This window comes from Harmonia axyridis, chromosome 2 (genome assembly GCF_914767665.1).
Source record: "Harmonia axyridis chromosome 2, icHarAxyr1.1, whole genome shotgun sequence".
Taxonomy (NCBI): domain Eukaryota; kingdom Metazoa; phylum Arthropoda; class Insecta; order Coleoptera; family Coccinellidae; genus Harmonia; species Harmonia axyridis.
In genome coordinates this window covers 17702486-17714843 of record NC_059502.1, presented here as the reverse complement: position 1 = coordinate 17714843, position 12358 = coordinate 17702486, and the positions used below count along the sequence as shown (strand labels likewise).

General features: G+C 33.0%; 2 protein-coding genes across 2 annotated transcripts; both read right to left on the bottom strand.

Moving 5' to 3' along the window:
* Positions 1 to 2921: 2921 nt before the first annotated feature.
* Positions 2922 to 7673, bottom strand: LOC123673058 (G patch domain-containing protein 1 homolog). Its single transcript, XM_045607468.1, has 4 exons — positions 7442 to 7673; positions 7083 to 7384; positions 5928 to 7000; positions 2922 to 3887 (listed from the first exon to the last, which is right to left on the bottom strand). Exons 1-4 carry the CDS (start codon positions 7503 to 7505, stop codon positions 3065 to 3067), a joined length of 2262 nt encoding a protein of 753 aa, XP_045463424.1. The 5' UTR covers positions 7506 to 7673; the 3' UTR covers positions 2922 to 3064.
* A 2203-nt stretch (positions 7674 to 9876) lies between these two features.
* LOC123673610 (thioredoxin, mitochondrial-like) lies at positions 9877 to 11615 on the bottom strand. The gene is made up of 3 exons (XM_045608196.1): positions 11288 to 11615; positions 11098 to 11221; positions 9877 to 11024 (listed from the first exon to the last, which is right to left on the bottom strand). The coding sequence occupies exons 1-3, from the start codon at positions 11449 to 11451 to the stop codon at positions 10905 to 10907; spliced, it is 408 nt and encodes a 135-aa protein (XP_045464152.1). The 5' UTR covers positions 11452 to 11615; the 3' UTR covers positions 9877 to 10904.
* Positions 11616 to 12358: the final 743 nt, after the last annotated feature.

Below are 12358 nucleotides of genomic sequence, written 5' to 3'. Positions count from 1 at the left end.
TATGAATTATAGGAATATTTCTCATTTGAACATTTTGTACCATTTGTACAAGAATTAAGGCCTGATTACAGGAGGTATACTCTCCAATCAAAATTTGTTAATGTTTTCATAATACATATTTCAATAAATTCCTTCTGTAAAAATGAACTTTCAATACCACAATTTTTCTCTAGATCGCTGGTGGACTCTGAAATTGAGCAATGCACCGATCTCTGCCCAAGACACCCTCTCACTCCAACGGGTAGAGCCGCAACGTGGAAGCCTTCATAAACCCGCCGGGCCGCACTAGAGTGTGGTGCGATACGCGTAGCGCCACCTCTCGGGCAGACAGAGCAACTACACGATAAAAATCTACTATAATTCTAATTGTCAATGCGGAGAACACGGTGATATTACACATATTCTATTTAATTTTGTCATCCCAACTAAGCAAACTATAAAATATGACATAAGCGATTGATCCAAATGGAATTGGATTGTCCGATAAATGTGTATGACGTTATTTTTGCTGATCTATTCAAGTAATAGAGACTTTAATCGACTTTTTGAAATCATCAAAATTGAAACTATAACCAGTTAATCATTTGTACTAACTTTATGCATATAAATATATAGAAAATATATTTGATTTTAGCCCTGTGTATGTAAAATATCATATCCAACTCTGAGGACGGGGTGAGAATTGATTCAGTGACTCAATGATGATGACCTCTGTGGTTAAGCTCAAATCCACGATGTGTGAGAAACTAAAAGAAGAAGAGAAAATATTGATATTTATTGTTATCCAATTTGTATTAATTAACTGAATTTGTTTGAATCAATTATTTAAATGAGTTCTCTAATTTATATATTCACTAGCCTTGAGGTGAATATTAATATAAAACGTCGATTTTCTAGACAACTGCCGTTGAATAATACATATTATTTCTTTAACATTTCAATCATAATTTGAACAGAGATCTCGGAGAGATAAGGAATTGTATTATTTAGTATTCACCACTCTGAGAAAAAATTTGACGAAGTCCTAATCATCCTGTATTTTCTGAAAATATGAGAAAAATCTTGGTATTTGAGGATTTGATCGTTACTTGATGGAAATTCATTATTAATCTCCTCAAATTTGTGGAAATTTTGTTTTGTTTGATGTCATTTAAAATCTCTTTGGTAATTTTGGCATCTTCAACAGACTAGTTTTCCCTGAAGGTCGAAATTCAACCATTTACTCTGCTAAATATTTGAGTGACAATTTTTTATCGATAACGGTGATAATTGATTGATATTAGCCATTAAATAAACAAAACTCAGCTGACTATCTTGTAGATTTATTGTTTATACTTCATACATATAAATTCTGAACAATTAAATTTTAAGAATACATAGCGAAATACTTTGCAATAAGTATAATTTGTACAAAAAATTGAAATTCTATTATATGTATATTTAAATTGCAATCATTAGTCTAGTTTTCGAACCTGTTGGAATTAACAAATACATATAATTTTATATGTTTTATATACTATCAGGTGTGTGAATAAGTCTTTCCCGTTTTTTGTAAGAGATGGCGCCACCAATACTGTGCGAGTATTTAATGGTTACATATGTCATAATCAAAGCTTATTCATCTGTCAACAATTGCACACTAACACATTAGTTGAAATTTTTTCGCATCATAAATTTTTGAAATCGTGAAAATGTCGAAATTTGAGCCGAGTCGACGTCATTTGCGGGAAGTTTCACTTTATTGGTTCAATTTGAAGAAATCTGCTGCCGAGGCGCATCGGTTGCTTCAGGAAGCTTATGGAGAAGGTTGTGTCGATGATTCAAGTGTTTGCGGATGGCGTTTCGACGTGGAAGACAAGGAGCGTTCCGGGCGGCCGCAGATCAAGAATTGGCGACTTTGCTTGATGAAGATTCGTGTCAAACGCAAGAAGAACTTGCTGAAGCATTGGGAGTTGACCGAACAACCATTTCCAAGCGTTTGAAAGCCATGGGAATGATCCAAAAGCAAGGAAATTGGGTGCAGTACGAACTAAAGCTGAGAGACGTCGAACGGCGTTTTTTCACTTGCGAACAGCTGCTTCAGCGACATAAAAGAAAGGGTTTTCTGCATCGTATCGTGACTGGCGATGAAAAGTGGATCCGTTACGATAATCAGAAGCGAAGAAAATCATGGGGACTACCCGGCCATGCATCATCATCGACGGCCAAGCCAAATATTCATGGCGCCAAGCTCATGCTCTGTATATGGTGGGACCAGCTAGGTGTGGTTTACTATGAGCTTCTGAAACCGAATGAAAGGATCACAGGCGAGGTCTATCGACGACAATTGATGCGTTTGAGCCGCGCACTGCGAGAAAAACGGCCACAATACTCCGACAGGCACGACAAAGTTATTTTGCAACATGACAATGCTCGCCCACATGTTGCACAGCCGGTGAAAACATACTTAGAAACGCTCAAATGGGAAGTCCTACCCCACCCGCCGTATAGTCCAGACATTGCTCCGTCTGATTACCATCTCTTCAGATCGATGACGCATGGCCTGGCTGACCAGCACTTCCATTCCTACGAGGAAGCCAAAAAATGGGTGGATGACTGGATAGAGGCCAAACCGGTCGAATTTTTTCGCAACGGGATTCGTATGTTGCCAGAAAGATGGGGAAAAGTTGTAGCTAGCGATGGCCAATACTTTCAATAATTCATTTGTAACCATTTTTTCACAATAAAGGCTCAAAATTTGAAAAAAAACGGGAAAGACTTATTCACACACCTTATAATTGGAATATATGATGAGCTGCACAAGCCCAGAACAAAAAATTAATTATTATTATTATACATTGAATTTATTTAGGTTCCATTGATAGAGATTTAAAATTCAAGACAAAACAAGAGAAAATAAATAAGTAAAACCATTATATTTATGCCTATATGTTTATTTCAATCTACATAATATTTTCATAAATTAGTTTAATTTTAAATATTTACAAATCATTTTGATCACAGCCTACAGGTATATATCCTCCACAGGAATCTCTCTGAATCTAATACTACATTCGGAAATGGATTATTTTTTCTTCTTTTTGTGCTTATGTTTCTTTTTATGTGAAGATTTGCTTTTTTTCTCTTTCTTCTTTTTCAATTTTCCAACTTGGTCTTTTTCTACCCATTGATCATCACTGCTGTCAGAATAATTATTTGATCTTATTTCAGAAGTAGTAGTAATAGTAGAAGAAATATTTATCTGCTTTTTCTCAGGCAGCTTAGGACCATACAATTCTGGTGTATTCAAATCGTTATTGGATGTCTTGACCTCAAAAACTGGTTTTGAGAAAGTGTGCAAACTTTTGAACTGTATCCCTGACAGTATACCTTCTTTGATGGGTTTAATTTTCGGAATTTGCAAATCTTCACCAAGAATATTTGACTTCAATTCGAGTTCTCGAATGTCAGGTGTATCATCTTGTTTTTCCAATGTTTCATCTTTATCTTCACTTTGCTCATCTTCTGATTCATCACTACTACTCAAAAAGACGGCCCTGAATAGATCCCCTTTATCTTCAATGTTCAGTCTATCAGTAATATCTACCACTTTTTCGACTGCTTCATTTTCTACTTCAGATATTTTTTCACTATTTTCCTGGATTTCTACGACTTCTTGCTTAACGTCCTCAATTTTTATTTCAGAAATATCACCATCACATTTTGTTTCTTCTATTGCTTCTGGTGTTGAATTACTGTCAACTTGGTTTTCAGTCATTGTGATTAATTCTTTTTCAGGATTTACTTGGGTTAAACCTGATTTGAATGCAACATTTTCTTCGTGATGTTTCTGATATTCAAAAATGAGATTCTTCATTTTGGTTCTACTTTGGGATGAACGTGGTTTACTGAAAAAATAACAATATATTTAAGTATCAATTAAATTGAATTTTTAGGGAGATAATTTATAATATTAGGTAATATAAAATTCTTAGAGAAACCATACTAAAATTGAAAAACAGATTAAGTATGGTGCAACTTAATTTGAACTAATTGATTGTCTTTTTCAATAAAATCCTTCAACAAACTGGAAAAAATCAACCACTTGAAAAGATAACATCACTTTTTCAATACTCAAAATGGTGATTAAATCAAAAACTATTGTGGTATTACTCTCTCACCTATTACTGCAAAACTGGTGACAGCAATTCTCGGGGAAGAAATTTAAAAGACTGATATACGAACAACAAGAAATTTTTAGACAAAACAGATCCACGATTGATACAATATTCAAATTGAGCAGAAAAAAAGAATCAAATTCTAATATCCAAAACGGAACGACTCGAAGAAGATGTTGTATAAATTCGAGAGGATAGCAAGGACCTTCAGTTTGACTACATTTACATACTTGGAAAACAGAATCCATCACTATATTCGAGGAACCAAAGCAATGTTAGTTAGCTATCTACAATAAGACAGTGAATCAGGTCATGTGCAGAACAAATGAGAATATTGCAAGCAATAGAGACCATACTTTACAAGATCACATGAGAAACTTAAATCTAATATGACAACTTTGCAAGGTAGAAGATGTAATAAGATGGTTCAGAGGTAGAAGCAAAAGAAGTTGGACAGACCATGTAATAGAATGGCCGATGATTGGATAGCCAAAATTGTCACAGAATCAAAAAAAGAACCCCATAACCACCACATCAATATTTATGACTTCCATTGTGTGTTGAAGAGAATTAAGCATATTGAATCTAAGATATTCAATTGAATATTGTTATTATTTGAATACTCATAGCCCAAATATTTTGAGAAATCGGTTGATTTTTAATAATGCATATACACAATGGAAAAAGGTCAATAATAATAGAAGAGAAAAATTATAAGGACAACCCTCAAGGAAAAGCGCTAACCGTAGACACACGTTCCGGGCTTTCAGCCATCATCAGTATCGTAAAAAAATGTTGGGATAAGCAACACTTGGTGGGAAACAGCAAACAAATAGGGTCAACAGCAGAAGCCAGCTGCTCTTTTGTGGTTTCGGCAGGCAGACCCCATGATGAGCTACAGGGCATCAACCAACGTCGCCTCGTAGATAGCTATAGCTACCTGCTTGACATCCGAGTCCAGAAATGAACATGAAGAGGAAATAATGAGGAGAATAGTTAAAAAAAAAAGGAAAAATTATGCAAGAGATATTCATATTAGTTAGTATTCACTATTTAGACCCATAATGTATATAACTTGTTGGAGCCATTGGAGTCTAAAATTTTGTTTTTGTGCTTTGCTTTCTCCCGAGGAACAGCGGTCTGAAAATTTTGCCCAAATGTTTATAACTTTTGATTTTAAATGATTCGGGGATTCCCTCCTCTCGTATGGAATTTGCTAAAGACTTCAAATTTTGATGGTCCGGATATGTCTGATAAGACCGTCAATCCGATCGAACTCTAATTGAAAAATCAGTATAGGTAATTGGAATATAAATATTTTTTCTAATTTTGAGATCCCAGAATCTATCCATCAGACATAACTAAAATTTTGTAGGTATCTATAAAGTTCATCGATATAGTTACTTTTCCGAAAATTCAAATATGCAACTTTTGTTTTCACATTAGGTATGAAAATATAATCAAATATCAATCAAGTGTAGACTTCGAAGATTTGGTTTTGATATAAAAATAATGACATATACCTTTCGTAAAAGAAGAGAAGTCGAATATTTCAAAAATGCATTTTTTCTTTTATATGCTTTTTCGTTTTAATTGAATTGAATTGGAGTCTAAAATTGATAAATAGCAAATATTCAAGTATTAAAAGTTTTGAAGAACTCTAAAAGTCTTGAAATAGTATTTGATGAAATCCAACACTAACTAAAGACTACGTTCATAATGTGAACTTTTTGTTGGAATATAAATATTTTTGTTCAACAATCAACTTACTCAGTAAACGGCTCTGGAACATTGAATCTTTTACACAATAATGCACATGGCTGCCAATCTTCTGAAATTCTAGTAAGGGGTCCAAACATTTTCATTTTTGCTGCATCTTTCATTTCCTTAGAGTAATAATCACTCTCATATTTTTCAACAGGAACTAAGATATTTGTTGCATCATCATTTTGTGTACCAGACACAAAGCGATCATCCCATAAACTACTTGGATCAAATTGACGTTTAGGAATCTGACTAGTTGTAGCTTTCATAATATCATTATTACTCTCTATATTTTTCTCTTTTTTGACATATTTTTCATGAACATAATTACTTTCAAAATTTGAAGAAATAGTTTTTGATGCAGTAACATTTTCATTAATTTCTTCTCCTAGTAGTTTAGCTCTCTGAGTTGAATCAATCTTTCTTCTGTCGATGCTTTCTACTTCAGGAGTTGCAATAGGTTCAAACCTAGATTTTTTAACTTTATACTTTCCAGTAAAACTCTTTGGAATAACTGGAGGAGGATAGATTTCTCTTCGAAATGTATTAACTCTAGCCTTAATGAATATGTTAAAAATACTATCAGATGATCCATTCAATTTATTTTTGATTTTTTCTTTTTCCTTTGTGAGCTCAAAATCATAATTGGACATATCTTCTTTTGCATAAATATCATCATCATCATTTTCAAATGCACCAACACCAAAAGCTTGGCCACGTATAGATAACTTCTTATTTTTCTCTTGTAAAATTAAATCTGAGCTTCTAAATAAATTTACATGACTTTTATCTAAACCCACATAACCTAAACTGAATGTATCATTTTTCGGATTCAATAAGAATTTTTTATAAAAATCTGGTAATTCATAATCTTTAGTTTCCAATGTTTCAGATAAAGATGATGTATTTGGCATTTCGCAACCATAAGTTCTATTACTAGAAGAAAATTCTTCATTTCTATTTTTTATTTTTTCCTTAATTCCAATGTTTTTCAAGAGCAGATAACCAACTGTCTCATTCCCAGCAGTGAGCAATGTATGTAGAACTGGTTCTCCAGGAATTGGTCCATGGGAAAATACCTGAAAAATATAAAGCAACATGACATAAACTTATAATGAATAATTATGAGAGCTCATGAAAAACCATAAGATGTGATTTTACCTTTCGTTTTCTTTTTTTGCTAGTGTCATAATCTTTTGTAGCACGAATAGATTGCGGCGCAAATCCAAATTCACCCATATCCTCATCATCCATAAAATCTTCAGCATTTTGAACTACATGTTTTTGTTTTTCACTTCGACTGCTTTTGAATTCAGTGGGGGTCCAACCTTCTAATGATCCGACAGTATTGAAGAATCCAGCTGAAAATCCTCCAGTGAAGGCTCCATGGAATCTTCTCCTTCCTTGAGAATCTGTGGCGATTTGTTCTTCCACAGTAATGGGTCTCTTTTTTGGAAAAGCATCTGAAATTGAAAAATCAAATTCAAAATATTGCAAAATAATATTTCTAACTAATTAACCTTCATCATACGGATCCAATGGTTTTCCGTAAAAACAGAAGTTTTCCTCCTCGTTATCAGACATTTTTTATTATCGCATAAATCACTTTTATCGAATTGAACATTCGTTGAAAATTGTTATTATAATGTAAAATGTGAATTGTACATTGAGTAATAGATTATTGATTTCCCAAATGCCTATAATTGAAAAAAGAAACACATCGTTTTCCCATCACATAACCTCATTTATTTTATATTCATAGAGAAATGTCTATGTTTTGCTGCCCAGAGAGGGGTATTTTGAAGAAAGAAGAAAATGTCTATGTTTATATCATAGATAAGGAATTGTATTCATCTATGTTTTATATCATAAAATTCATGAATCGCGTTCGGTTACCTCGGACCGCTCGGACGTGTCTAAACTAGGGATGGGACGGTATTTCAATACCGCGATTTTGGAGCGGTATTTTTGAGTAACGTAGTCGCGCGTTCCACAAACGTAAAGTAACCGGTTCCAAAGTAACGATAGTTACGGCGTACCGGCACCGGACTTCGAATTATAACATCGAAACGGTTTGGGATATTTGAACGAGGTTTGGTAAATGTGGATACCTCATTAAGGTTTTACGTTGAATACCACGTCTTTAGCAATACACATAGATATAATTTCTTTCACGTAATACCGAGGATGGTATATTTTCACTGGAGTTAACACCATCTGTTTTTAATGAGGTGCCCTTCGAAGATTCTAACCTTTGTTGTTATTCTGAGCCACCAAAAAAAATTTATGGTTTTATGATTTTGTTATGCTTACAAGAAAAGAATGTTGTTATGCTTGCATACGTTCTTCTAGAATAACGTAGAAACTCAATGAACAATGAATTATCATTCAACAGGACAGTCCACAAATAGTCTAGGTATCCCAACGGTCTCGTTTCCTTCGTTCATCCGTCGCTGGTACTCAACCTAGTTGCAATCGCCTACGGTTTTGTTGCCTGTAACCACAGTTGCCTGTAACCACAGTTACAAAATCGCGGTATTTTTCTGGAGCGGTCGCGAATGTAACGCGACTGGTGAGTAACCGGTATTCCCATCCCCAGTCTAAACCGTTCGTTTATCCACAGACTAACTAGTAATCTGTGGTTTATCACTATGATAAACTACACAGACACACACATGTAGATAGTTAGTTAGTCTATGCTCACAATCATAAAAATAAAATTGTCTTTTTTGTGCTTTGCTTTCTCCCGAAGAACAGCGGTCTAAAATTTTCACCCAAATGTCTGTAATTTTTTAGTGATCTTAAATGATTCGGTGATGAAGAATAAGTGGTCAAAATCAATTAAGTCCCTCCTCTCGAATGGAATTTGCTATAGACTTCAAATTTTCAGGGTCCGAAAATGCCTGATAAGTCCGTTACTCCGATCGAACTCTAATTTAAAAATCAGTTGCATCGTATAAGTAATTAGAATATTACACGGGCGTAGCCAGGGGGGGTTTTGGGGGTTCAAACCCCCCCGAAATGTTTAAGATGTCGAAATTTATTAATCTTTTTCTTCTTTTGATCTCATTTATCTCTATGAAAAAATTCTTATTTCTGCCATTAGCCTTTCTTTTTTTTAAAACCCCCCTCGAAACTGAAACCTGGCTACGCCCGTGGAATATTAGTATTTTTTCCTAATTTTGAGATCTCAGAATCTATTCATCAAACTCCACTAAATTTTGTAAATATATATAAAGTTCCAGTGGCGTACCCAGACATAAGCCATGGGGAAGAGGTGGGTGGATAAAGAAAAAAAATTCAAATTTTCCTTCTTTTGAAGAAGTTTTTCAAAGAATTTTGCTTACTCATAATAAGATTTTGATATATAGTTGTTACATATAATGGATATTCCTCCTGGGGGGATATATCCCCCTTATCTCCCCTTGGGTACGCCACTGTAAAGTTCATCGATATAGTTACTTCTCCGAAAATTCAAATACGCAACTTTTGTTTTTACATTGCGTATAAAAATATAATCAAATTTATCTGATCTGATAATCCCTCCAAATCAATGAATATCTTTCGGAAAACGGACTGTTTGTTTAGAATTTCTTCGGTTATTTGCAGGTAAGGTAGACTTCGAAGATTTGGTGTTGATATAATAATAATGACATATACCTATCGTAAAAGAAGAGAAGTCGGTAATATTTCAAGAATACATTTATTCTTTTATATGCTTCTTCGTTTTCTAAAATTTATTTTCCAGTTTTCATTTTTATTATTTCATTCGTTTTTAGAATACCGCATAAAAGCAAATAAAGTTCTTTATTGGTTGGTCTCTTAGCAGCTTATGAGATTGACAACATTTTGACTCGAAGTTATATTCCCTATTTGGATCAAAAAAAAAATAATTGAAGCCATAATTTCTTTTTGAAATTTTAGGTTAAAGAAGTTTATTTGAAAAAATTAAATCAACAATTGTATATATTATATTTGTGGTTAATAGTGTAGAACAAATAGAATCATCAATTTATATTTAGGTCACTTAATTCCAGAAAGTTCTTTTATTCAGTTTAATGAATCTTGAATGAATGAACACTTTAATCAATAATTCGAACATATTTTTCATTATTAGATAAGAGGCGTATGAAAATTGAATATACCACTAAAAAACAAGTTGATTAACTTTGATCCTATAAGGTACTAGCAATGGTTTGTGCAACATTTATACAACAAAGCAAAATGACATAAAATGATAAGTTAGGGAGATGCTATTCTTATCGATTATGTTCCATTTTCTAAGTAATTAACAAAATTAATTAAATTCAGATCAACTTTAGTCCTATCAGTTTGAGTGTTACTCTAAGTCATATATCTGTTTAAAAGAGTTCCATATCCAATTGCAAAAAACATAACCTTTTAGTTGTTTAGTTTCAAGATTTTTCACAGTATGACTGAGCAGGAATAAATTATAACAATATATGTATAATGATTCACAAATATACTTTGCAACACTAATTTACAAGATAAAAAGCAAAATAAATTGGAACATAATTGTCTACTTCAAATCATAAACTTGGAATATAATGAAAAATCTTCCCTTCAGTATCCAATCCAGATTGAATAATTAAAATTACTTAATGCAACTTAGTTAGATAAAATTATATGAATTATTTCCTCAACTCAATATAACTCATAAATAAGTTCAATCTTATTGTCAAAATCAAAATATTCATTCAGCCTAAATAATTTTTTCAGACTTGTAGACTAAATTTTGTCATTTCTCTTACAATTTTCAAACAGAATATTTTCTAAATATAGAAACAAGACAAAGGAAAAATTACTAACACAAACGTAACAAAAACAAGTTTTATCAAAGATAGGAATATTTTCAAAAATGTGTTGACTAGGGCAATCTTATCAATCTTTAAGAACAACTTTGATCACAATTTGAAAATACCTTCATCTTTTTAATTCTAAATATGTAGGTACATTAATGAATTACTTTTCCTCTAAATTAGCATCTAACCAGTTACCCAATTTGTCTTCATCTTGTAGACCAACTAGCCTACTCTCTACTTTACCATTTTTGAAAATCACCAATGCAGGGATAGTAGCAACCTTGAAAAATAATTTTATTGATAAAATAAATCAAAAATGAAATAACGAACATTATAGTTGTCGTCATCATTACCTCGTATTTTGCAGCCAACTCTCCCAAAGAATCCACATCAACTTTAGCTAAAGTTATTTTATCACTACGTTTGGCAACAACATTTTCTAACCTAGGTTCTAACGCTCTACATGGCCCGCACCAGCTGAAAAAATGCAAATAATAAGATTTCCATTAGTCTTCAAGAAGAAGAGGTAAATGTTCAACTTACGTCGCAAAAAAGTCAACAATTACTGGTTTCTTGCTGTTTTCCACTTTCTCTAAAAAGTCTTGATCATCCTGAACTTTAAACGATTTCCATACACATGATGAGGTTTGAAAGTTCCTGGAGGTTATCACGACAGATCTGGGAAATATTTTTCTAATTGATTGCATTGTAAATGAAGAGAAAATCAATTGTCGAATGAGATTTTTATATGCTTTCTATTTTTACATAAGATTTTGACTGCCTTGAGTGACGTTCAGCTCAGGCGCACACGTTTGAAAAGTTACAGAAAACCGAAGATCTTTCTGTACTGTATGAAAATGATAGCAACACCACAGAGATATTAAATAATTGACATTTTGATCAAAAACACTGAAGAACATCAAAAACTATCTGGAAGAGGCTTTAATTCTTCAATTATTTTGATCAAAGCCCATTTGACCTAGAAAGAGCTTTCAAATAAATTTTTGAGTGAGTTGGATAAGTGCTTGGATATGCTAGTCGTTAGATATCAGGAAGTTACCATATGACTCATTATATTAGTTGAAGAGGCATGAAAGCGGAGTTTCTTCAAAGTTTTATATTATTATATTCTGACTATCCTATAGGTCCAAGGAATTCAGAATATAAAAGATTTTATTCCTAGGTCCAAGTCAAAGTCTTATAGCTTTATTTACTGGTTACTGTATCCGTGGTCGTCCCAAGCAAAGCGCTATAAATATTCACCTAACATTGAAGAATGCACGGATTCGAATTGATCGGTCTTCTGGAAGAGGATTTTTTTTTTTCAAAATACGAACTCCCTGCTTGACAGATTATTCAACTCAGGAAGATTATTATTATTCAGCTGGAGGCCTTAACCACAGGGTCCTGGTTTGATTTGGACTTATACCTGTAGGGGTTTCCTTGAAAAATCCAAATTAATTATTTTCATAATTAATAAACATGTTTTTCGAAAAACTGCTCATTTTGTTTTAATCGATTTTTTACATATAATATTTTTTTGAGACACCTTGTAAACCTTTTATATACTATTATATGCATTTATTATAAACGTCATTTTCATTCGAACAGTTT

Excerpts from the sequence above, each read along its gene's own strand:
- LOC123673058 (XM_045607468.1), bottom strand. The coding sequence starts at position 7,505 with ATGTCTGATAACGAGGAGGAAAACTTCTGTTTTTACGGAAAACCATTG. Across the intron at positions 7,385-7,441 it reads ATTGGATCCGTATGATGAAG|ATGCTTTTCCAAAAAAGAGA; the intron begins GTTAATTAGTTA and ends TTTCAATTTCAG. Across the intron at positions 3,888-5,927 it reads GTTCCAGAGCCGTTTACTGA|TAAACCACGTTCATCCCAAA; the intron begins GTAAGTTGATTG and ends TTATTTTTTCAG.
- LOC123673610 (XM_045608196.1), bottom strand. The coding sequence starts at position 11,451 with ATGCAATCAATTAGAAAAATATTTCCCAGATCTGTCGTGATAACCTCC. Across the intron at positions 11,222-11,287 it reads ATTGTTGACTTTTTTGCGAC|CTGGTGCGGGCCATGTAGAG; the intron begins GTAAGTTGAACA and ends GCATTTTTTCAG. Across the intron at positions 11,025-11,097 it reads AGTTGGCTGCAAAATACGAG|GTTGCTACTATCCCTGCATT; the intron begins GTAATGATGACG and ends TTATTTTTCAAG.